The sequence below is a fragment of the Hylobates moloch genome, unplaced genomic scaffold, assembly GCF_009828535.3.
Source record: "Hylobates moloch isolate HMO894 unplaced genomic scaffold, HMol_V3 SCAFFOLD_11, whole genome shotgun sequence".
Taxonomy (NCBI): Eukaryota; Metazoa; Chordata; class Mammalia; order Primates; family Hylobatidae; genus Hylobates; species Hylobates moloch.
Window position 1 is genome coordinate 627173 of NW_026652286.1, and position 26422 is coordinate 653594.

The following is a 26422-nucleotide window of genomic DNA, read 5'->3' on the forward strand; positions in this document are numbered from 1 at the left end:
ATATATATATATATATTCCAAAACAAACATTACTAAAGGTCTGGAAACCAGATAAATTAGCTCTATTTTCTATAAATTTTCATGAAATTAGTTTGCTTAAAAGCAGGGATACAGCCGGGCGTGGTGGCTCACGCCTATAATCCCAGCACTTTGGGAGGCCGAGGCAGGTGGGGATCACGAGGTCAGGAGATCGAGACCATCCTGGCTAACACGGTGAAACGCTGTCTCTACAAAAAATACAAAAAAATTAGCTGGGCATGGTGGCGGGCACCTGTAGTCCCAGCTACTCGGGAGGCTGAGGCAGGAGCATGGCATGAACCCGGGAGGCGGAGCTTGCAGTGAGCTGAGATTGCAAAAAAAAAAAAAGCAGGGATACATGTATTACTATGGATACATGTATTACTGTGCAATTAGTATTTTCCTTAGTTTGCCCATCCCGTCCCATAGGATCTTATGCCCTTGGAGAAGGGGTGAGGGCTGTCTGAAAACTCAGTGACTAGGCCAGGTGTGGTGGTTCACACCTATAATCCCAGCACTTTGGGAGGCCGAGGCAGGCAGATCACGAGGTCAGGCGTTCAAAACCAGCCTGGCTAACATGGGCGAAACCCCATCTCTACTAAAAATACAAAAAAAATTAACTGGGCATGGTTGTGGGTGCCTGTAATCCCAGCTACTCAGGAGGCTGAGGTGGGAAAATCACTTGAACCTGGGAGGTGGAGGTTGCAGCAAGCTGAGATCGCGCCACCGCACTCCAACCTGGGCGACAGAGCAAGAGTCCATCTCAAAAAAAAAAAAGAAAAGAAAAAAGAAAACTCAGTGACCATAAAGATACTGTTTAAATGCAAAAGCCGGCCAGGCACGGTGGCTCATGCCTGTAATCCCAGCACTTTCAGAGGCCGAGGCGGGCGGATCATGAGGTCAGGAGATCGAGACCATCCTGGCTAACACGGTGAAACCCCATCTCTACTAAAAAATACAACAACAACAACAAAAATTAACCGGGCGTGATGGCGGGTGCCTGTAGTCCCAGCTACTTAGGAGGCTGAGGCAGGAGAATGGCGTGAACCCGGGAGGCGGAGCTTACAGTGAACCGAGTTTGCGCCACTGCACTCCAGCCTAGGTGACAGAGCGAGGCTGTCTCAAAAAAAAAAAAAAAAAAAAAAATGCAAAAGCCAATGGTAGACCTGCCTACATTTACAATACCAGAACCTAAATGCAAAATTTTTAATTTTCTTTATTACTTCCTTACAGAGTCCTAGAGTACAAAGATAAACTAGGAAAAACACAGCAGCTCTAAGTTACTGCACAGTTACTGGGTGTAGTCACAAAACAAAATTGTTCTCTTCTCCCAAAAATGTGAGTAGAGACTAAATGGAGCCTGTCATTTATCTAGAATGATATCAGACTCTCCAAAATCACTTACCAATAAGACAGCAACTTAATAATCTCAATAAAGGCCTCCTATTTTTTATTTCAGCTTAATGACTGTTCGTTGGTGACCTTTCCTGCTTCTTTATTTTTTTCTCTTACCTGTAAAATTGAGAAAACAACAGAAGCCTGCTTTGCAGAGAAATTTTGGGAAGTAACTATAATAGAACATTGAAACCCATGAGTGAGAAGTATAATAAAATGACAATGAATGAGATCTTTCACATCCCATTCAAACTCTTCTGGACTCCATCCAGGGCAGGAGGGCTGTGCCATTCACTGTCTTACCCTATACCACGATATCCACCCACATTCCTTCTCACAGGCATTTGAGTGTCATTTATTTAGATTTCAGAAGTGTGTGTTGATTGTTTCTAGACAACTCGAGAGATGATCGCTCGTTCTGCTGCTACCCTCATCACACATCCCTTCCATGGTATGTTTGCAGTTGACAACTGACTTTTCTTTTATAACCTGATCTCTCCTGACCACTTAGATAGGTTGACGTGGGAATTGACTAAAATGCCTTGCCTGCATGTTTTTGTTTGCTTGCTTGTTTTGGCTTTTATCCAATTTATCCAGATAGCAAAATGTCTTTAGGTGGAAAATCTTTTTTTTTCCAGGGCTATCACAATCTAAACATAATTTTTTTTGTTTTTTGTTTTGTTTTTTTGTTTTTTGAGACGGAGTTTCGCTCTTGTTGCCCAGGCTGGAGCGCAATGGCGCAATCTCAGCTCACTGCAACCTCAGCCTTCTGGGTTCAAGCAGTACTCCTGTCTCAACCTCCTAAGGAGCTGGGATTACAGGTGCATGCCACCACGCCTGGATAATTTTTGTATTTTTAGTAGAGATGGGATTTCATCATATTGGTCAGGCTAGTCTTGAACTCTTGACCTCAGGTGATCCGCCCACCTTGGCCTCCCAAAGTGCTGGGATTACAGGCATGAGCCACTGCACCTGGCCTTAACACAGCTGTAAACATCTTTTCTCTGTATTCCACAGTGATCACTCTGAGATCTATGGTACAGTTCATTGGCAGAGAATCCAAGTACTGGTAAGTGTTTTTGTTTTCACATACTCAAGGAGATCTTTTGAAGCCAAAGTACTAGAATAATACTACTTTGTATTTTTATGATACCTTACAGTTTGTAGAACAAATTCGTATCTGATGTCATTTGATCTGCACAAAAAAACAATAAAATAGGAGAAAATATACCCAGGCAGGATTAGTAGCTTACCTAGGATTTCCGAATAAGTTGCAGAGCCCCTGACTCCATATGACTATACCCCTAGGTAGTTAATATCTTCACTTCTCTCTCCAAATTTAGCTATCTTTGCAGAGTGAGAGAGTGCTAGAAATGTGTGAGGGAAGGAGGTCGTAGATTTGACCTTGTCCAATGTGATAATTTAAATTATTTTGTTTATAGCTCCAAAAGAATCTTAATGTATTTTACCTTTTCTTCTTGTGTACGTAGTGGACTTTGTGATTCCATAATAACCATCTATCGGGAAGAGGGCATTCTAGGATTTTTCGCGTGAGTAAATGTTGATTAGTGTGTAATTTTTGCATGAGTGGGAAACGTTTTCTGAAAATAAGGACAGTGAATCTTTGTTTGATCCTTGGGGAAAACGTACTCCCTGGGCTTACCTCACGTTACATTCTATTTAGGCCCCTTATTTTTTTTTCTTTTTTCTCTGCAGAAAGGCATATTTAGGCCCCATATGACTAGAATTATCTTGTAAAGATCCCAAACCTTTACTTCTAGATACTTAAAACATTTGAGGCAGGGCGTGGTGGCTCACGCCTGTAATCCCAGCACTTTGAGAGGCCAAGGCGGTTGGATCACCTGAGGTCAGGAGTTCAAGACCAGCCTGGCTAACGTGGTAAAACCCCATCTCTAGGTGTGGTGGGAGCCTGTAATCCCAGCTACTCGGGAGGCTGAGGCAGGAGAATTGCTTGAACCCGGGAGGTGGAAGTTGCGGTGAGCTGAGATTGCGCCACTGTACTCCAGCCCGGGTGACAGAGTGAGACTCTGTCTCAAAAAAATAAATAAATAAATAAATAAATAAATAAATAAATAAATAAGGAATTTCTTTTTTTAACAAAGGACTTAATTCCAAGTTTCTACCCTTATAGTAAATTCTCAATTCTATATAGATAATAAAATGAGAAAAATTAAATGTTGAAAAATGGGGAAATCATCTTAACTTGTATTTTCCTTACCCTAAAAGAGTAAGTTTTTGCAAGGCTTGAATTTACTTTGGAAGAACTTAGACTACTACCCTCATTTGTCTGTGAAGAAAAATTTTGCATCATTACCTAAATGTTTTTTTTTTTTTTTTTAATTTTCAGAGTATCTCCCCATATGGATTTTGAATATCATAAATACCCTGTGAGATAGGCAGGACAGCTGTAATTAGTATCACTTTAGAGATTTAAAAACATTGATGCTCTGAGAGTTTCATCTGCTGCCTGTCACATCGCTGCTGAGTGCTGGAGCTGGCATTTGAAGCTGGTCTTCAATCTGTGAGGAAATGCTCTTCCTGCTATTCCATGCTGCCTCACCTAGGTCACCCAGACCCTAGAAATGTGGTTTTTGATGCCTCTCATCTGTATCTGTACTTGGGACCATTCTTGCTTTGTAATTTTTCTCGTCTTTTGCTCTGCCAAATATGAATATCAGATAGCTTAGCAAAATCATTTTTTTAAGCTAGTCAAAGCAAAACAATATTTAAGTCTCTTCTGCAAAGCACCTCGCAACTCTTTGGCCTCCCTGCTTACAGTTATAAATAGTAAGGTGAGCCACTGAGGGTATAGCCGACCTGCGTTTTAAATATAGGAACAAAAGTCACTGGAGATCAGCTCCAAGTACAGCTGTGTTAACAAGAATGAACTAGGTATGCAGGCTGGATTCTGGTGTTTGATGTCTTTTTCACTGCCCTAGAACGTTTTGTGACCTCTAATTATTTAAGAAGCATTTGTACTGAAGAGCCTGTCGTTTTACTGATCACATTTTTTGGTTCTTATTTTTATTGTTTCTTCATATAGGGGTCTTGTTCCTCGCCTTCTAGGTGACATCCTTTCTTTGTGGCTGTGTAACTCACTGGCCTACCTCGTCAATACCTATGCACTGGACAGTGGGGTAGGTTGTGACCTTCCTGAGATGTGCTCACCTTGGCTTTAATCTGGCAGCTAGATTAGCTTTTAAAGTAAGATGGGCCGGGCGTGGTGGCTCACGCCTGTAATCCCAGCACTTTGGGAGGCCGATGCGGGCGGATCACCTGAGGTCAAGAGTTCGAGACCAGCCTGGCCAACATGGTGAAACCTCATCTCTACTAAAAATATAGAAAAAATTAGCTGGGCGTGGTGGTGTGTGCCTGTAGTCCAGCTACTTGGGAGGCTGAGGCAGGAGAATCGCTTGAACCCAGGAGGCAGAGGTTGCAGTGAGCCAAGATCGTGCCACTGCATTCCAGCCTGGTGACAGAGGGAGACTCCATTTCAAAAAATAAATAAATAAATAAACAAGATGACAGTTTGCTACATGCCAGACTGAACAATTATATAGCTAAAAATTATCAAATTTTCAAATGCTAATGAAATTACCCATACTGTTTACTGTAGAATGATACACGTTAAAAGTCCCTAAGATGTGACAGAGTATATCTAAGAGACTTAGCCCTGTGTTAGTTCAGGGCTTTAAAGAGATCACTTCTTTATTGATACTTAACTTGAGAGAACCTGGGAAAGCAGGACATCTTTATGGTATATCGGGGGCTTTTCATCTAATCTGGACTTAAGGGGGTGCCTGTATTGGGCTTTCTAGAAACCTCAGCCTTTTGAGAATCAGTCTTATCTAGAAGTTGTCTTTCCTCTCTCAGCAGTTGTGGGGCCTCTTGTATATCGGCCGCTCCATAGCATGATGATAAATGGAACACATCACAGGGTATATGACTAAGTCCATGTTGTAAACCTCTTGAGTATAGAGAGGGATTTTCTTCCACTCATCTGGTAGAAAGCTAGCTGTGTACAACAAAGGTAGTGAATTGTGCCTTAGATATACTATAAATGTGGTTTTCCAGGGACTCTATTTCTAGGACGTGTGAAAAGGTTATCAATCTCATTTTCTTTTGTATTTGAAATCCTTTTACATTTGTTCCTAAAGCATTTTAGTATAATATGAATTTGTCTGTTAATATTGAATCAGGTTGATCATTTTGACCACTGCCTTATTATTCTAATAATCAGTGTTTTATGGTTTTGTCCTCAAAATTAGTTTTAGACAGGTGTGGTGGCTCATGCTGTAATCCCAACACTCTGGGAGGCTGAGGTGTGGGGGTCACTTGAGCCCCGGAGGTCAAGGTTGTGAGATCACAGCTTACTGCACCTCCAGCCTGGGCAACGACAGAGATCAAATCCTGTCTCAAAAAAAACAAATTAATTTTCAAGCTGTCAAACTGATAATTTATAGGTAGACTATATTGACAGGGAGAACAAGGCACAGTAGCTCCAGCCTATGATTCCAGTGACTCAGGAGGCTTAGGTGAGAGGTGTGCCTGAAGCCAGGAGTTTGAAACCAGCCTAGGCAACACAGCAAGACACCGTCTCTTAGCTGGGCATAGTGGCTTACGCCTATAATCTCAGCACTTTGAGAGGTCAAGGTGGGAGGATCTCTTGAGCCCAGGAGTTTGAGACCAGCCTGGGCAAACACAGGGAGACCCCATCTCAAAAAAAAGACACCATTTCTTAAAAGATATTTTGAAATTAGCTGGGCGTGGTGATGTGTGCTTCAGGAGGTCACTGCACTTCAGCCTGGGTGACAGAGTGAGACACTGTCTGAAAGAAAAAAAGAAAAGGAAAAAAGAATATATTGATGTGTTGTAGTGTTGTAGGTAATTAATTTAAAGCTCTTTTCCTGTTTTAGGTTTCTACCATGAATGAAATGAAGAGTTATTCTCAAGCTGTCACAGGAGTGAGTTTTTTTAAATCCTTTTAACCTTCTAGGAATAGTTGTGTTTTGTTTTGTTTTCCTTTTAAATCTGGCTTGTGTCATCACTGCTTTAAGATAACCAGATGTCTCACTGGGACATCTCCCTCAAATTTGTTATATTTGTCAAAGGTAAGAATAACTCAGTTTTCGGCCAGGCGCCGTGGCTCACGCCTGTAATCCTAGCACTTTGGGAGGGTGAGGTGGGCGGATCACCTGAGGTCAGGAGTTTGAGACCAGCCTGGCCAACGTGATGAATCCCCGTCTCTACTAAAAATACTAAAATTAGCCGAGTGTGGTGGTGCATGCCTATAATCCCAGCTACTCGGGAGGCTGAGGCAGGAGAATCACTGGAACCTGGGAGACGGAGGCTGCAGTGAGCTGAGATCAAGCCACTGCACTTCAGCCTGGGTGACAGAGCAAGACTCCATCTCAAAAAAAAAGAATAACTCAGTTTTCAGTGGAACCACAGACTCACATGTGAAAATTAAGAGAGTAAGGGAGAGCCGCTGCCTCACATCCTGCATGGTTTGGTACTGCTCAGCTTTCATAGAGGGTGTGCCTTTCCTCCTAAATAATATTGTTCAGGCCATACATGGTGGCTCACACCTGTAAACCCAGCACTTCGGGAGGCCAAGGAAGGAGGATCACTTGAGGCCAAGAGTTTGAGACCAGCCTGGGCAACTGAGCAAGACCCCATTTCTACAAAAGTGAAAAAAAAAAAAAAAAAAAAGCCGGGGTGGACGCAGTGGCTCACTCCTGTAATCCCAGCACTTTGGGAGGCTGAGGTTGGGAGTTCGACATCAGCCTGGCCAACTTGGAGAAATCTCGTCTCTACTAAAACTACAAAATTAGCTGGGCATGGTGGTGCATGCCTGTAATCCCAGCTACTTGGGAGGCTGAGGCAGGAGAATCGCTTGAACCCCAGGAGGCGGAGGTTGCAGGAGAATCACTTGAACCCAGGAGGCGGAGGTTGCAGTGAGCCAATATCACACCATTGCACTCCAGCGTGGGCAACAAGAGTGAAACTCCGTCTCAAAAAAAAAAAAAAGTAGCTGGGCATGGTGGTGTGCGCCTATAGTCCCAGCTACTCAGGATCAGCAAATTCTTCTGGCCTTTTGTTAAAATGTTGGATGCAGTGGTGTGTTAAGAGGAAGAAGCATCTCCAAGCTCAAAACTGTAACTGTTGTCTTTCCAGGGTACCGAGAAAGCGAGACAAGTGTTAGAGTGTCTCACCGCAGTGGCACTAGGCCTTTAAGGTAAAGGAAAGGAGAATAAAGACTAGGAATGATCTAATAACAGCTGCCTTGTTTCCATTTTACAGTTTTTTGCGAGTATGTTGACCTACCCCTTTGTGCTTGTCTCCAATCTTATGGCTGTCAACAACTGTGGGTAAGCACTTTGTATTTCTTATTCTAGTAGGTGGTTGACTGTATGCTGACAGGCGGAGCAGCCTTGTAGAAATTTAGGAAAGATGAATGATCAGTGTCAATCTCTGATTGGTATTTTTAAAAAAAGGGGGGGGAAGAAAAGTATAATTGATACCATTAGAAGATTCCTAAATTTTTCCTCTGTATGCCCTATGCAGCAGCAGCCTCAATTTGTATTTATTAATTATTATTATTTTTGGTTTTTTTTTTTTTTTTTTTTTTTGAGACAGAGTCTTGCTGTGTTGCCCAGGCTGGAGTGCAGTAGCACGATCTCAGCTCACTGTGACCTCCACCTCCTGGGTTCAAGTGATTGTCCTGCCTCAGCCTCCCGAGTAGCTGGGATTACAGGCATGCGCCACCATGCCCGGCTACTATTTTTGTATATTTGGTAGAGACAGGGTTTCACCATGTTGGCCAGGCTGGTCTCGAACTCCTGACCTCAAGTGATCCACCCGCCTCAGCCTCCCAAAGTGCTGGGATTACAGGCATGAGCCACCATGCCAGGCCAATTACTATTATTATTTTTAGTTTTTTTTTTTTTTTTTGACAGAATCTCACTCTGTCACCCAGCCTGGAGTGCAGTGGTGCAGTCTCGCTCCATTGCAACATAACACCTCCTGGATTCAAGCAGTTCTCATGCCTCAGCTTCCCAAGAAGTTGTGATTACAGGCATGTGCCACCATGCTGGGCTAATTTTTGCATTTTTAGTAGAGATGGGGTCTCGCTATGTTGGCCAGACTGGTCCCGAACTCCTGACCTCAGGTCATCTGCCTACCTCGGACCTCCAAAGTGCTGGAATTACAGGCGTGAGCCACTGCACCTGGCCTGTTTTTATTTATTTTTAATTTTTTTAGAGATAGGGCTGCAATGTGATGGTGAAGTCCTAGCTCACTGCAGCCTCAAACTCCTGAGTTCAAGTGATCCTCCCATCTCAGCTTCCCAAGTAGTTGGGAGTACATGTGCATGCCACCATGCCTGGCTAATTATTTTTTGTGAAGACACAGGGTCTCACTTTGTTGCCCAGGCTGTTCTTAAATTTCTAGGCTCAAGTGATTCTCCTTCCTCAGCCTCTTAAAGTGCTGGGATTACAGGGGTGAGCCACCATGCCCAGCCAACATATTGTTATTTTAAATCTTTATCTTTTCTATGAAAGTGACAAAAGGTGTATCAGGGATTAAATGACAACCCATACCTGTTTTTCCTAGGGGCTTTATGGAGAAAGTGAGTTTTAAAGAACCAGAATTAGGATATTTAGTCTATGGAAAGTTTGATGACCTCTTCTCTGTATTGGTTAGAAGGGCAGGTGTTGGTATAGTGGTAGACTCCATTGATTTCCAAATTCTAGATGCCAAGTGACTCTACTGAGTTGGGCAAAATTTTGCCTTTTTTTTTTTTTTTTTTTTGAGATGGAGTCTCACTCTCTTGCCCAGGCTGTAGTGCAGTGGTGCAATCTCGACTCACTGCAACCTCCACCTCCCAGGTTCAAGCGATTCTCCTGCCTCAGCCTCCTGAGTAGCTGGGATTACAGGCGCCCACCAGCATGCCTGGCTAATTTTTTGTATTTTGTTGTTGTTGTTATTGTTGAGACAGAGTCTTGCTCTGTTGCTCAGGCTGGAGTGTGGTAGCGCTATCTTGGCTCACTGCATCCTCCACCTCCCGGGTTCAAGCACTTCTGCCTCAGCCTCCAGAGTAGCTGGGATTATAGGCACTTGCCACTACCCCCGGCTAATTTCTGTATTTCTTTTTTTTTATTTTTTTTGAGACGGAGTCTTGCTCTGTCGCCCAGGCTGGAGTGCAGTGGCGCAGGCTCGGCTCACTGCAAGCTCCGCCTCCCAGGTTCACGCCATTCTCCTGCCTCAGCCTCTCCGAGTAGCTGGGACTAGAGGCGCCCGCCACTACGCCCGGCTAATTTTTTGTATTTTTAGTAGAGATGGGGTTTCACTGTGGTCTCGATCTCCTGACCTCGTGATCCGCCCGCCTCGGCCTCCCAAAGTGCTGGGATTACAAGCGTGAGCCACCGCGCCCAGCTAATTTCTGTATTTCTAGTAAAGACGGGGTTTCTCCATGTTGGCCAGGCTGGTCTCGAACTCCTGACCTCAGGTGGTCCGCCCTCCTCTACCTCCTAAAGTTCTGAGATTACAGGCGTGAGCCACTGCACCCGGCCTTGCCTTTTTTATTTAATTCAAAATTATTTTCCCATATGGTACCTGACATATCATTAAACATGTTATTGTTTTCAAATAAGATCAGATAGCTATGTGGAGTTGTGAACATTTTACATTGTTTGTTTTCTGGTTTTGTTTGTTTCATGTGACTCCTGGCAAGCTGTGATGTTTTCTGATATGTAGAGCAACTGCCATTTTTTAGCACAGCGTAAACTTGAAGGATGAATTAAATGTATTGTTATTATTTACAGTTTTTTCAAGATGAAGTGATTATACCTGAGTAGGAACATATATATCTACTGTTTATATCTGTTTCATGTTTAGTTTCTTTGTGAACACCAGTTCGTTTTTAGATCCCCTTACCCTGCTCTTTTTTTTTTTTTTGAAACTGGTTCTTACTCTGTCACCCAGGCTGGAGTGCAGTCGTGCGATCTTGGCTTACTGCAACTTCTGCCTCCTGGGTTGAAGCAATTCACATGCCTTAGCCTCCCGAGTAGCCGGGATTACAGGCATGCGCCACCATGCCAGCTCATGTTTTTGTATTTTCATTAGACACAGGGTTTCACCATGTTGGCCAGGCTAGTCTTGAACTCCTGACCTCAAATGATCCACCTGCCTCGGCCTCCCAAAGTGCCGGAATTACAGGTGTGAGCCACCGTGCCCGGCCACCTTTCCCCGCTCTTTAATCATGTAAATGCTGTGTTCTAGAGTTTCATTTGTCCACACATGAAAAGTGTAAATGTTTTAGAAATTAAGGTTGAAGTTTATTTATTTATTTGAAACCTAAATATAGAGGAGGAATTCTCTTTTGGAAGCTTGATCTTTCCCCTGCTCCAATATGATTTGTTTCATTGAACTAAAATGATCTCTCAGGGAATCTTCTCTGCAGCAGAATATTTTGACAAGGTTTATCAACGTCTCAGGAGAATGTTTGGTTAATCTTAACATGAATAGCTCCATGTTTTTTTCTATTTTAGTCTTGCTGGTGGATGCCCTCCTTTCTCCCCAATATATACGTCTTGGATAGATTGTTGGTGCATGCTACAAAAAGAGGTATTTCTTTTTCTCTGTCTCTTTCATTTTATTTTGTTTTATTTTTATTTGTTTGTTTTCTTAAATATTGTCTCTGGAATCCCAAGTTAACTCTTGTAGCTCACTTTAGCTAGAGTTAGTCTGCCAGTTAATGTACACTTTACAATGTTCTGTGTTTTCACTTTGGCATAATAGTAAAATGTGATGTTTAGAAATCATGAGCAGGAGTAATGAAGAAGAAAGAATCCCTAGATGAGACCCAGAAGCCATTTGAGTGCCCACATTCAACTTACAAATGCAATCCAGGTAGATTATTATCCTGGTAAAATGATGGCCTTGATTTTAGACTCTTTTTTCCCCAAACTCACCTTTCAAAACCACTTATTTGTCACAATGGTATTGACAGAGCTGGTCTCATACTTCTAGAGTCTTGTTAGTGGATGATTTTGCCTAGATACCAATTTAAGGTTTGTTATTACTATGAGGTGTATAATCTGCAACAACAAATTATTTATTATCTAGGCAAAGCTTTACTGGAAAATAAAATAATGGGCTGGGTGCAGTGGCTCACACTTATAATTCTAGCACTTCAAGAGGCCTAGGTGGGCAAATTGCTTGAGCCTAGGAGTTTGAGACCAGTTGAGGCAACATGATGAGACCTCATCGCTACAGAAAATACAAAAACTTAGCCAGGCATAGCACCTGTAGTCCCAGCTACCCAGGAGGCTAAGGTGGGAGGATCACCTGAGCCCAGGAGGTCAAGGCTGCAATAAGCCAAGATTGCACCACTGCACTTCAGCCTGGGTGACAGAGTGAGACCCTGTATCCAAAAAAGGAAAATAAAATAACGGCTAGGTATGTTGGCTCACGCCCATAGTTCCAGTTACTCAGGAGGCTGAGCCAGGAGGATCACGAGTCCAGGAGTTTGAGGCCAGCCTGAACAACACAGCCAGACGCGTCTCTTAACAAAAAACTACAGGCCAGGTGCAGTGGCTCACAGCTGTAATCCCAGCACTTTGGGAGGCCAAGGCGGGCAGATCACTTGAGGTCAGGAGTTTGAGACCAGCCTGGGCAACACAGTGAAACCCCATCTCTACTAAAATACAAAAGAAATTAGCCAGGTGTGGCAGCGTGTGCCTGTAGTCCCAGCTACTGGGGAGGCTGAGGCAAGAGAATTGCTTTAACCCAGGAGGTGGAGGTTGCAGTAAGCCGAGATTGTGCCACTGCACTCTAGCCTGGGTGACAGAGCGAGACTCCATCTCAAAAAAAAAAAAAAAGACAATAACAACAACAAATGGATTGGCCGTGGGCTAAATTTAGGATCACTTAAAATGATGATCAGTTTAAAGCTGTTTTTGAAGGGGGTCCACTTCTTAAAGGGCTGCAGAAGAAAGTGTATAAAGAAGCCCTTTGTTGCATGATTTTATAGCACTAGTGATATATAAGAGAAAGGCCTTTGAAGTCTGAGTGAAAAGGCCTGAGTGTCGTTTGTAGTGGCTCTTGCTTAGTGAGCCCACAAAGCCCCTCTGTGCGTCCAAGCTGGAATACTTGAATGATTTCAGTACAGACCTACCGTGAACATTGTGCGTTTCATTCTGAGTTTTACTCTCTATTGTACAGTGTGGTCCCTGTTTAAATGGAAAACATGGCCTTTCCTTCCTTCCTTTTCTGACTAACGCTCTGTTATAGGAAGAAAGCAGACAGAATGGATTACGGCGTCAAACACACTTAAAGTAGGAACAGTTGTTCCCGTAGGTGCTTACGACAACAGCAAATCTTGATTGGGCATTTACTGTATACCAGATAGCATGCTGAGAGCTTTTCTTGCATCAGCTCATGTAACCCTCAAAACAGCTGTGTGAGAATAGGTGTCATTCTTAATCACCCATTTCACATATGAAGAAACTGGGGCTTAGAGCAGTTTAGTGCCAATTACGTAACGCAAGGTCACATGGCCTATATTTGGGAAGGCTCAGATTTATACTCCAGAGTGTACTCAGTTGCACTCAGAACATTATTACTTTATTTTTATTTACTTATTTGGTTTTTTATTTTTTAGAGACAAGCTCTGTCGCCCAGGCTGGTGTGCAGTGGTGGTATCATGACTCACTGTAGCCTCAAACTCCTGGGGTAAAGCAATCCTCCTACCTCAGCCTCCCAAGTAGCTAGGACTACAGGCATGCTGCCACCATGTCCTGTTAATTTTTTTGTTTTGTTTTGTTTTTGAGACAGGGTCTCACTCTGTCACCCAGGCTAGAGTGCAGTGGCATGGTATTGGCTCACTGCACCCTCTGCCTCCCGGCTGAAGTCTCTGACTCAAGTGATCTTCCCACCTCAGCATCCCAAGTAGCTTGGACTACAGGCACATACTGCTAAGCCCAGCTCATTTTTTTTTTTTAATTTATTATTATTATACTTTAAGTTTTAGGGTACATGTGCACAACGTGCAGGTTTGTTACATATGTATACATGTGCCATGTTGGTGTGCTGCACCCATTAACTCATCATTTAGCATTAGGTATATCTCCTAATGCTATCCCTCCCCCCTCCCCCGTTTTTTGTTTTTTGTTTGTTTTTTTGGTTGTTGTTGTTTTGTTTTTTTGTTTTGTTTTGTTTTTTTGTTTTTTTTTTGAGACAGAGGCTTGCTCTGTCATCCAGGCTGGAGTGCAATGGCACGATCTTGGCTCACTGCAACCTTCACCTCCCAGGTTCAAGCAATTCCCCTGCCTCAGCCTCCTGAGTAGCTGGGATTACAGGTGCCCGCCACTACGCCCGGCAAAATTTTTGTATTTTTAGTAGAGACGGGGTTTTACCATGTTAGGCTGGTCTCGAACTCCTGACCTCAGGTGATCTGCCTGCCTCAGCCTCCCAAAGTGCTCAGATTATAGGCGTGAGCCACCATGCCTGGACAATTTTTTGTATTTTTTTGTAGCAACGGGGTTTTGCCATGCTGTGCAGGTTGGTCTCAAATTCCTGAGCTCAAGTGATCCTCCTGCCTTGGTCTCTTAAAGTGCTAGGATTACTGGTGTGAGCCATCGCACCCGGCCTTTAATTTTTTAATTTCTTGTAGAGATGGGGGTCTTGCCATGTTGTCCAGGTTGTTATTACTTTGATTATAAGATTTTATAAGTAGTCCTTAGAAACATGATTTCATTTCATTAAGAAATACATAGGCCGGGTACAGTGGATCACACCTGTAATCTCAGCACTTTTGGGAGGCCAAGTTGGATGGATCACTTGAGGTCAGGAGTTCGAGACCAGCCTGGCCAATATGGTGAAACCCTACCTCCACTAAAAGTACAAAAATTAGCCAGGCACGGTGGTGTGTTCCTGTCCCAGCTACTTAGGAGGCTGAGGCAGGAGAATCGCTTGAACCTGGGAGGCAGAGGTTGCAGTGAGCCGAGATTGCACCACTGCACTACAGCCTGGGCAACACAGCGAGACTCCATCTCAAAAAAGAAAAACAAAGAAATAAATGAAAGCTAGCACTTACTGAATGTTAGGCACTATTCTACATGACTCATTTGCTAAGCCAGCTGGAAAGTGGCAAAGCCAGAATCCAACCTGGGCATTCTGTCTGCCTAGAGTAAGAACGTATCAAGGAGAAATTGTAGTTAGTTCATAGTAGCTCAGCCTTTCAGAGAATACAAATCCTTGTTCTGTAGTGATAGTCCCAGTTTTGTCGTAGATTTAGTCACATCTCCCAGTTGGACCTCGCTGCTGATTTGGATTGGCTGATCCCATCTCGCTAGATATTATTCGTGTTTTGTTTTGTTTTGTTTTCCAGGGGAATATGAGCCGAGGAAATAGCTTATTTTTCCGGAAGGTCCCCTTTGGGAAGACTTACTGTTATGACCTGAAAATGTTAATTTGAAGATGTGGGGCAGGGACAGTGACATTTCTGTAGTCCCAGATGCACAAAATTATGGGAGAGAATGTTGATTTCTATACCGTGTGGCGCGCTTTTTTAATAATCATTTAATCTTGGGAAAATTGAGGTGTTTGGTGTCTGCCTTTTTTGTTCTTTTTTCCAGCACAACATAACTTACCACTGATACTCCCCCTTTAGTTATTCTGAATTAGGATATTTTTTCTCCAAATTCTTATTTTATTTAACCAGAAGGGAAAAAAAAGTTGTATTTTCCTGAAGCTACAGGCACTTTGTCATGTGATTTTTGAGTCTCAATTTAAGGCTTTGTAAAATGAAGAGTAGAATTCCAAGAAGAATGAGAAATAATTTTGTAAAACTTAACAAAATCACTAAATTAAACTATATGGGAGGTTATGAGTTACTTTTTCTTAGGTAGACCCTAAAAAGTCAGTAGCATGCACCAGAATCTGACTCCCATTATGCTGGTAAGCACATTTCATTGACCTTGTCTCTCATACTTCAAGAAAAGGACAGTACGTTGCTACATTACCCTAGAACGTCTGTGTGAGGATCTGCCCCTTCAGTCTGTTATTGCAAAGTAATAAAATGTCACCGACAGGGAGCCTCTGAGCCTACTGTAGTTCAAGAGGCTGCCTGAAAAAAAATAAATAAGATAAAGGGTCAGCAACAACAAAGAAAAAGGACAATTACAGAAAATAAGCAAGATTTGGAAAGGAAGTATAATGGCACTTTTTTCCTCAAAGGAAGTTTCTTGTTTTCACATAAAATATGAAAAGCAGATCCTGCAGGAGTAACCCCCTTCTTTAAGAGCCAAGTATTCGCCAGTGCTTAAATTACACCCTACAGTTCTAATTACATACAATCTTTTGTTCTTCAGTTTTTTGTTTTGTTTCCGTTTTGTTATTGTTGCTGAAGGTGAGTAGTTTTGCATTTCTGATGACAGCCTTGGAAGGTATATTTGTAACTCCACGTCTGGTAATGCCAACCCAAGTCCATATGGGTCTTAGGACACTGACCACCTCACATGCCATACCCTCAGTTAAGCATGTTAGGAGAAAATAAAATTCAACTCAAGCATAAAGCTTCTGTTTACTCAGGCCTTTTAAAAAGCAGGTGAAAATGCTCTAAAATGAGAAAGCCTGTGGTTTCACTTATTTATCTAACTCACTGGGACAAATGAGTAAGCACTTAATTCGCCGCTTCTGAGACTTCTCTGTCAAAATGGCCCCACTGATAATATCAGACAGAACGAGAATGCAGGGGTCTCTTCCCTCCCCTGGGGTTTAGGAAGCTCATGAGGAGCTTGGCTTAAAATGTCTTTGATGTCTCTTCCTTTGTCTCAAAAAGTCATGTCAATTTTATATACTATTTCAATATTACTATCTGCATTTGTTTTAATATAAAAATGTTTGCTGCCTACCTTTTTCTCCCAAAAAATCTTTAAGTAAAGATGATCTGGGAAAATGTGCCATGTTTATCCTGTGGCTTCTGTGAACTTTCATGCTTGCCTATTCCTAGTTGAGAAGCATGTCTGACTCTGATAACCAGTCTACCACCAGAGGGCGCCAAGGCTTCAGTTTTGCCTGTGCAAGTTGGGTGGCTGAGAAATTTCTCCAAGGCCTAGGATTGCTCAAGATACTAGTCCAGCTGTTTCAGTCTTGCTGCATCCAAGCTAGAGGTCTAGTCAGAGTCCTATACCTATGATCCTCCATAAGATCTTACTGTAAGCTACTAACATAAAAGTCTAAAGATATTCAGGGGCTAGGAAATGCAGGTAGGTGCCATTAAGAAACACATGCGGCCGGGCGCAATGGCTCATGCCTGCAATCACAGCACTTTGGGAGGCTGAGGCAGGCGGTTCACCTGAGGTCGAGAGTTCAAGACCAGCCTGACCAACATGGAGAAACCCTGTCTCTACTAAAAATAACAAAATTAGCCAGGCATGGTGGCACTTGCCTGTAATCCCAGCTACGCGGGAGGCTGAGGCAGGAGACTCTCTTGAAACCCAGGAGACAGAGGTTGCAGTGAACTGAGATCACGCCATTGCACTCCAGCCTGGGCAACAAGAGCAAAACTCCATCTCTTAAAAAAAACACATGCAAGAAATAATGAACTCAGAGGCCGGGCGCGGTGGCTCACGCTTGTAATCCCAGCACTTTGGGAGGCTGAGGCGGGCGGATCACGAGGTCAGGAGATCGAGACCACGGTGAAACCCCGTCTCTATTAAGAATACAAAAAGCCGGGCGTGGTGGCGGGCGCCTGTAGTCCCAGCTACTCGGAGAGGCTGAGGCAGGAGAATGGCGTGAACCCGGGAGGCGGAGCTTGCAGTGAGCCGAGATTGCGCCACTGCACTCCAACCTGGGCGACAGAGCGAGACTCCGTCTCAAAAAATTAAAAAAAAAAAAAAAAAAAAAGAAATAATGAACTCAGTAAGTAATATGAACTTAGGCTGGGTGTGGTGGCCCATACCTGTAATCCTAACACTTTGGGAGGCTGAAGCAGGCAGATCACTTGAGGCCAAGAGTTCGAGACCAGCCTGGCCAATATATCTACTAAAAATACAAAAAAATTAGTCGGGCATGGTGGCACGCACCTGTAGTTCAGGAGGCTGAGGCAGGAGAATCGCTTGAACCTGGGAGCTGGAGGTTGCAGTGAGCCGAGATTGTGCCACTGGGTTACAGAGTGAGACTCTGTCTCTTAAAAAAAAAAAAAAAAGTAGGGGTTCTCTAGTAAGCCACTTGTGAAACTGGTTTTCCTTTGTGGTACCAAGCTAAGTTGCCACAAACTTCCTCTAGAGTATGTGGTGACCACTGAAACCTTGACTTAAGAAGAGTGTGGGGTGGGCTGGGGGCAGTGGATCACTTGAGTCCGGGAGCTCAAGACCAGCCTGTGCAACACGGCAAAACCCTGTCTCTATTTTTTTTTTTGAGACGGAGTCTCGCTCTGTCGCCCAGGCTGGAGTGCAGTGGCGCAATCTCGGCTCACTGCAAGCTCTGCCTCCCGGGTTCACGCCATTCTTCTGCCTCAGCCTCTCCGAGTAGCTGGGACTACAGGCGCCCGCCACCACGCCCGGCTAATTTTTTTGTATTTTTTAGTAGAGACGGGGTTTCACCGTGGTCTCGATCTCCTGACCTCGTGATCTGCCCACCTCGGCCTCCCAAAGTGCTGGGATTACAAGCGTGAGCCACTGCGCCCGGCCCTCTATTTTTTAAAGAAAAAAGGAGGAAAATTAGCTGGGCGTGGTGGCACATGCCTGTAATCCCAGCTACTCAGGAGGCTAAGGCAGGAGAATAGCTTGAACCCAGGAGGCGGAGGTTGCGGTGAGCTGAGATCATGCCATTGCACTCCAGCCTAGGCAACGAGAGTGAAACTCCATCTTAAAAAAGTGTGGGTTTCCTGGAACTTTGGGGGATCATTATAAAAATACTAGGGTAAAAAAGCAACCTTAGTAATCCCAGCACTTTGGGAGGCCGAGGCGGGTGGATCAGGAGATCAGGAGTTTGAGACCAGCCTGACAAACATGGTGAAACCCTGTCTCTACTAATACAAAAATTAGCCGGGCGTGGTGATGGGCGCCTGTAATCCCAGCTACTCAGGAGGCTGAGGCAGGAGAATCGCTTGAAATCGGAAGGTGGAGGTTGCAGTGAGCCGAGATTGCCCCACTGCACTCCCGGCTGGTCAACAAGAGTGAAACTCTGTCTCAAAAAAAAAAAAAAAAAAGCAACCTTAGGATGAAAGAAACATTGAACATAAGCCCTATATTCCATCATCTCTGTTACCTCAGCATACCTTGACTTAACTGTAATTTCCTATTCTAGAAATGTCCTCCTTCCCCTCTTGCCAGTGACATGTTTCTATGTCAGATTCAGTTCTAGTGCCATCTCTTTGTGAAGTCACTGAGACCTCCCAACTGGATGAGAGGGCTGTGCCTTCAAACTCTCCCTCCTTCAGAGCATGTAATGATAGTACAGACTAACTGACAAAAACTACATCCAACACCAAGTTCATGTTTTATACAGCAGGAGCATTACTTCTCTCTGATTTGAAAACCCGTGGGGGAAAAATATATATTTAGTCCTTTAAAACAGGCCAACTAAAACATCAGCCTCCCTGGATAATATAGTGAGACCTTTTCTCTACACAAAAATTTAAAAATTAGCCAGGCTTGGTGGTGTGCACCTGTAGTGCCAGCTACACAGGAGGCTGAAGTGGGACGACTGGTTGAGTCCTGGGAGGTTGAGGCTGTAGTGACCTATGGTCGCACTGCTGCACTCCAGCCTAGGTGTCAACTGAGAGCCAAAAAAAAAAGCCTCACTGGGCTTTATAGAAAAACTAGTGGGGTCGTGGCTGGTCTAAGTGCAGCAGTATTGCAACTAGTTGATCACAACCAGTTAACAGATTTTGTTTTCCTTCTCCCCTTCCACTGCTCCACTTAGCCTTTAAAATGTGTATTAAAATAAAAGACTGGATGCGGTGGCTCCCGCCTGTAATTCCAGCACTTTGGGAGGCTGAGGTGGACAGATCACGTGAGGCCAGGAGTTCGAGACCAGCCTGGCTAACATGGTGAAACCCCATCTCTACTAAAATTACAAAAATTAGCTAGATATGGAGGCGCACGCCTGTAATTCCAGCTACTTAGGAGACTGAAGCAGGAGAATCGCTGAAACCCAGGAGGTGGAGGTTGCAGTGAGTCGAGATTGCGCCAGTGCACTCCGGCCTGGGCAACAGAGCAAGACTGCCTCAAAGAAAAAAAAGAGGCTGAGGCAGGAGAATTGCCTGAACTCGGGAGGCGGAGGTTGCAGTGGGTAGAAATGGTGCCATTGCACTCCAGCCTGGTCAACAAGCAAAACTCCGTCTCAAAAAAAGAAAAAAGAAAAACTAGCTGGTCAAGTAGTAGTAATTGTAGGTGGTCATTTTAAGGTACTGTGGCAGGTATGGGAGCAAGACAGGAGAACAGACTGGTTAGTAGTGACTGCCAACCCTGTGGTAGAAGTTCTAATTTTCATGATTTTTTGGTGGGATAGGCATCCTCGTTTTAAGTGAGACTCCTCTAATTAAGCAACTCACTCAAAATCATAGCCAGGAATTTGCAGGGCTGAATTCAAACCAGGGTCTATCAAATTCCAAGGTGTTTTTTTTTTTCCTTAATAATTCTTCCAGGACATGAAGCCAGCCGAGGCATTTTTATTCTTTTGTGGAGGCTATAAAATGCTAAAATTGTAGCCAGTAAACCACATTGTGTTTTTTTGTTTGTTTGTTCGTTTTTGAGACGGAGTCTGGCTCTGTCGCCCAGGCTGGAGTGCAGTGGCACAATCTCGGCTCACTGCAAGTTCCACCTCCCGGGTTAACGCCATTCTTCTGCCTCAGCCTCCCAAGTAGCTGGGACTACTTGGGCCACCGCGCCCGGCTAATTTTTTGTATTTTTAGTAGAGACGGGGTTTCACCGTGTTAGCCAGGATGGTCTTGATCTCCTGACCTCGTGATCTGCCCGCCTCGGCCTCCCAAAATGCTGGGATTACAGGCGTGAGCCACCACGCCCAGCCTGTTTGTTTGTTTTTGAGACAAGGTCTCTCTCTGTCACCCGGGCTGGAGTTCAGTGGCCGATCTCGGCTCACTGCAACCTCCACCTTCTGAGTTCAAGCAATTCTCGTGCCTCAGTCTCCCGAGTAGCTGGGATTACAGGTGGGTGCCACCACCCACAGCTCATTTTTTTGTATTTTTAGTAGAGATGGGCTTTCACCATGTTGGCTAGGCTGATCTTGAACTCCTGACCTCAAATGATCTGCCTGGGCCTCCCAAAGTGCTGTGATTACAGGCGTGAGCCACTGTGTCCAGCCAAACCAAATGTTATGTAAGCCATCCATCTGAGGAAAGTGGGCCTGCATTTGTAGTCAAAGCAGTGAACAAGCCTCCCAACGGAGTAGAATGGTCTTAAATAAGGAAAGACAGATCTTGCCTCTGCAGAATTATAAATAGCTGAAACAACTGAAAATAGAAATGATCACCATTACTTTTCTAGACTATGATGATGGTTTATGTAGATGAAAAGCTAAGTTACTGTATGGCAAGGATTTCTTCCTAGAGAAGAAATCTTCCTAGAGGTACCATTAGTTCAGTGTAGTAGAACTCCTAGTACATTTGGCTGGTAACATTTCTTGAAACTGATCTATGTGTCGGCATCTCTACTGGGTGCTTCTAAAACATCCTGCGGAATGGATGGGTTCATTCAGGCTGCCTCCCAAGGTGGCATGGTAGTTTCTATTTTGGCATTTTTGTTTTTGTTTTTTTAAATACAGACAAAGATATTTGTCTTACCTCCTTTTCAGAGCTCTGTTTAGGCTTTCCTAAAGAAGTCACAAGTGCTGGGTGCAGTAGCTTATGCCTGTAATCTCAGCATTTTGTGTTTGTTTTGTTTTGTTTTGTTTTGTTTGTTTTTGAGACAGTCTCAAAAACACTGTGCCCAGCCAATCCCAGCACTATGGGAGGCTAAGGTGGGAGGATCACTTGAGTTCTGGAGTTCAAGACCAGCCTAGACAACATAGTGAGATCCTGTCTCTACTAAAAATAAAAATAAAAAATTAGCCAGGCATGGTGGAATACATCTGTAGTCCCAGCTACTTGGGAGGCTGGGGCCAGAGAATCACCTGAGCCCAGGAGTTTGAGGCTGTGGTGAGCTATCATTGTGCCACTGCACTCCAGCCTGGGTGACAGAGCAAGATCTTGCCTTAAGGGAAAAAGAAAGTCACATGTGACATCTCATTTTATATTTTTCCCCCTTCTATTCATCTCTCATTTTTCTCTTTAAACTTGAAAGGAGTCAGAATCTTGCACTCTGATTTTTGCCCCAGAGGGGAAGTTGCCAGTGAGCGATTCTTTTACCACCAACCAAAAATTAGCGTTTTTGTTTTGTTTTGTTTTGTTTTTTTGAGATGGGGTCTCACTCTGGTTGCCCAGGCTGGACTGAAGTGTAATGGTACAATCTCAGCTCACTGCAGCCTCCACTTCCCAAGGTCAGATGATTCTCCCACCTCAGCCTCCCAAGTAGCTGGGACTACAGGCGCCCGCCACCACGCCTGGCTAATTTTTTTTGTATTTTTAGTAGAGACAGCGTTTGCTATATTGTTGCCCAGACTGGTCTCGAATTCCTGGACTCAAGCCATCTGCCTGCCTAGGCCTCCCAGCGTGCTGGGATTACTGGTGTAAGCCACGATGCCTGGCCAAAAAATAGCTTCTTTTCAGGAGACTACCTTGGCTAAGAATGAGGATTAATTTTCTAAAGTGAGTGAAAGTTTTCCTTCTATCCAACCTTCCCCATATGACAGCTTCCTCATACATTTGCTGTCTAGAGACAGGTCCTAGGGAGGCCCCTTCCAGTGCATGAGTTAAGTGTTCTGGTGGCCAGTGTCCCGTGATCAGAAGATGGAATTGCAAAGAGCCGTCTTTCCTTGGTCTAAGTAGAGTCCTCTGTACTCTGGGCACCAAATCTCTTGTCTGGGACTAAGCAGATTTTGCATGAAAACTGTAATTACTCTGGAACCATCTTATTGCAACTCTGAGAAAGAATGTTTTTAAGCAGATTCCGATCAGTACCACAATACAGTTAGAGGTTGGTACTTGAGAGAGTGGAAGAAGAGGAAGAGAAACCAGTGTGACCTGCAGATGTTATTCAGGACTCAGCAGCTTCCTGAGAGGCAGCAAATAAGGAAACAAATCTTGCCCTCTCTCCAAGTCTCCAAGATGACACGTGGGTGAAAGAAAATTTTGTAACACCAGCCTCTGCCTCGCTAAGGCAGCCAAGAGAATGGACTATTCCCTGGCAGTGCCACATTTCCATGGAAAATCTATTAGGTATTGCTTTTATTTCCACACAGAGTAGCATGAAGAGCCAGAGGTTGGATAAGGACAAGCCAGCATTGCACCTACTCTGGCTGGCCGTCTAGCCAGGGCCCTGCCCTCCTGGCATCAGACTAGTGAGAGTGTCCTTTGGCTGGAAACAAGATAGAGGGTGAAGATGGAAACAACAGAAACATGCCTCACCTCAGACTGCTCACCTCTTGCTGGAATCTCATGCCTTTCCTCCCCCTGAGGGGCTCACACGTAGAGTTTATAAATGCAACTGTCAGTCATTAAGTGAGTAGCTTGGGCAGAGTTCTGTGCAAGGGGCAGCAGAGGATGCAAAGGCCTGTAATAAATCTCCCTGTCCTCCTTGGCGCTTACTGTTCACTGACAGGGAGGCAGAATGACAAGAACATAAAACTCTAGGAGTATTGGAGGATTCAGTGAAACCATATGTACAACAGTGAGGCCTGGTGCCCTGAAAGAGGGTATTTGTTGAAGCTCTTTTAACACTCTCTGATGATGGATACGTCATCATATACAAAGCAGGATACGCCGTGAGAAGCCGGAACCAAGCACCATGGGATGCACAGAGGGAAAGCTTACATCCATTTGGGGAAATCAGAGACTTCATGAAGAAGTGGCTCCGATTGTGGCTTTGTCAGGATAGTGGGGATCTTGGGTGGCAGGATGATGGGATGGCAGCAATTTCTAGCTGTCACCAGCTGCGAGACCTTGGGAAAGTTGGTCATTTTAAGCCTCAGGCTCCTCATGTCTAGAATGCAAAGTAATACTCATTACAGTTTTCTTTTCTTTTTTTTTTTGAGACGGTGTCTCGCTCTGTCGCCCAGGCTGGAGTGCAGTGGTGCAATCTCGGCTTACTGCAAGCTCCGCCTCCCGGGTTCACGCCATTCTCATGCCTCAGCCTCTCCGAGTAGCTGGGACTACAGGCGCCCGCCACCACGCCCGGCTAACTTTTTGTATTTTTAGTAGAGACGGGGTTTCACTGTGGTCTCGATCTTCTGACCTCGTGATCCGCCCGCCTCGGCCTCCTAAAGTGCTGGGATTACAAGCGTGAGCCACCGCGCCCGGCCCTTTTCTTTTTTTTTGAGATGGCGTTTTGCCCTTTCGCCCAGGCTGGAGTGAAGTGGCTCGATCTCGGCTCACTGCAACCTCTGCCTCCTGGGTTCAAGTGATTCTCATGCCTCAGTCTCCTGAGTAGCTGGGATTACAGGCACGTGCCATCACACCCGGCTAACTTTTGTATTTTTAGTAGAGGCAGAGTTTCGCCATGTTACCCAGGCTGGTCTCAAACTCCTGACCTCAGGTGATCCGCGCTCCTCGGCCTCCCAAAGTACTAGGATTACAGGGATGAGCCACCACGCCCAGCCTAGAGTATTAAATTTAGTACCGTGTCTGGCATAGAATAAATATTTGGTATGTGATAGTTACTAGAATTTTAAGAATTAGAAGGGAGGGGCTACTTTCCAAGTATAGACGATAATATGGGCAAAGTTACGGCGTTAGTAAAGGCTAAAGCATTTGGAGGCAAGTGGAATTGCATCTCTTACTGTCCTAACCTTTCCTCAAAGCTGGATTTCTGCCATATAATGAGCACCTAGAACAGGAACTGGCACATGGTAGAGACTCCACAGATGTGTGTTGAACAAAGTCAGCTGCCTCCTAGCTGTATCCACTGAACATCCACTGAATGTCCTTGAGGATCCCCAAACTGAGTTACATCTCAAGCCCTCTTCCCAAGCCTACAGTGGTACTTGCACTCTAAACTCTATTATAAACACAGCGTTATGCCCCTATTCCCCAAGCTAGAAACCCTAGAGATGTTTGAGTCCTCCCTACCCCTCCCTCTGCTTCTAGAAAGTCACTGCTGGATTCTCAGAAACGCCTCTGAATTTGTCACCTCCCTTTCTTTCCCATCGCCTTTAGGCATCATCTCTGCTCAGCTGTTGCGCAGCCTCTATCTCGTCTTCCTGCTGCCAGCTCAAGGCAGTAGGCAGTAGATAAAGGTGGAGTTCTACCAACTTCGGCCAGGGTACAGAGGATGACCATGACTCTCCTCTACCTACACAGGCTTCTGGCAGAGGATACAATACTGCTTTTTGACCCAGGTTTCTTAAGATTTCTTTTCTTTTCTTTTTTTTTTTTTGAGACAGAGTCTCACTCTGTCACCCAGGCTGAAGTGTGGTGACACGATCCCAACTCACTGCAACCTCCATCTCCCGGGTTCAAGTGATTCTCCTGCCTCAGCCTCCCTAGTAGCTGGGATTATAGGCGCCTGCCATGATGCCTGGCTTTCTGTTTTTTGATACAGTCTCACTCTGTCGCCCAGGGTGGAGTGCAGTGGCACAATCTTGGCTCACTGCAACCTCCACCTCCCGGGTTCAAGCGATTATCCTGCCTCAGCCTCCCGAGTAGCTGGGATCACAGGTGCCTGCCACCACACCCGGCTAATTTTTTGTATTTTTAGTAGAGACGGGGTTTTGCCATGTTGCCCAGGCTGGTATCAAACTCCTGACCTCAGGTGATCCGCCCGCCTCGGCCTCCCAAAGTGCTGGGATTATAAGTGTGAGCCACCGCACCCAGCCTCCTGAAGATTTTTTTTCTTTTTCTTTTTTTTTTTTTTTTGAGACATCACTCTTGTTTCCCCAGCTGGAGTGCAATGGCGTGATCTCAGGTCACCGCAACTTCCGCCCCCCAAGTTCAAGGATTCTCCTGCCTCAGCCTCCCAAGTAACTGGGATTACAGGTGTGCACCACCACACCCTACTAATTTTTTTTTTTTTTTGAGACAGAGTCTTGCTCTGTTGCCCAGGCTGGAGTGCAGTGGTGCAATCTCGCTCACTGCAACCTCCGCCTCCCAGGTTCACGCCATTCTCCTGCCTCGGCTTCCCGAGTAGCTGGGACTACAGGTGCCCACCACCACGCCCGGCTAATTTTTTGTATTTTTAGTAGAGATGGGGTTTCACCGTGTTAGCCAGGATGGTCTTGATCTTCTGACCTCGTGATCTGCCCGCCTCAGCCTCCCAAAGTGCTAGGATTACAGGCATGAGCCACCACGACCGGCCAAGATTTCTTGACCTAGCGTCTTTAATCCTTCTGCCCTGAGCCCACATGCAGCCCCAGTTCCCCAACAGCCTCTGCTCTGTACGTTTGTGCCGCACTGGCAGCTGCTCTCTGTGTCTGTTGTCTTCCGCTGAAGCCTTGTGCAGGAGGAGCTGAGCTGAGAGACAGGGCTATTTATAAATAGAAAGTGGGTGTAAAGTTCTGCAGTCACAAGTGTTTTAAACAAGACTAATTCCATCTCCCCCAATCAAACTCTGAAATTTCTGTCCACCTCCTCATCTCCCATCTTTTCTCAAAAGCCTGCAACTTCTTGTCCTCTCCTTGGTCAAAGCCACCATAAGCCTGGATACCATGGTAGCTAAGAGATGTGACATGGAACAAAGTGTGGGAATTATATAGATTCAGCATAGAGTCAAAGCTACTGCGGTAACATAAATGTTCCCTACCACCTAATAATATTTAGTGATGGCTCACCATGTGCCCTGCCCATGTCGCCATTAGCTCCAACCCATAAAACAGCCATATAAGCTAAATACTGCTCCCATTTTAGTGGTGGAAAAGTGAAACTCAG

The 26422-nt window shown here is 44.8% G+C and overlaps 1 protein-coding gene across 4 annotated transcripts in view; it reads left to right on the forward strand.

Moving 5' to 3' along the window:
- Positions 1 to 26422, forward strand: part of MTCH2 (mitochondrial carrier 2) — a 49817-nt gene that overhangs the window by 20014 nt on the left and 3381 nt on the right. For 2 of the 4 annotated variants that reach the window (XM_032165939.2, XM_032165938.2), the window contains 8 exons: positions 1807 to 1864; positions 2431 to 2482; positions 2904 to 2963; positions 4478 to 4571; positions 6351 to 6398; positions 7738 to 7805; positions 10986 to 11061; positions 14828 to 15037. In XM_032165939.2, coding sequence (XP_032021830.1) covers positions 1807 to 1864; positions 2431 to 2482; positions 2904 to 2963; positions 4478 to 4571; positions 6351 to 6398; positions 7738 to 7805; positions 10986 to 11061; positions 14828 to 14914 — 543 coding nt within the window. In that variant the 3' untranslated portion in view covers positions 14915 to 15037. Of the gene's footprint in view, positions 1 to 1806; positions 1865 to 2430; positions 2483 to 2903; positions 2964 to 4477; positions 4572 to 6350; positions 6399 to 7737; positions 7806 to 10985; positions 11062 to 14827; positions 15038 to 26422 lie in introns of those variants that run through there. The other 2 variants (XM_058447058.1, XM_058447057.1) reach the window with 1 other exon arrangement.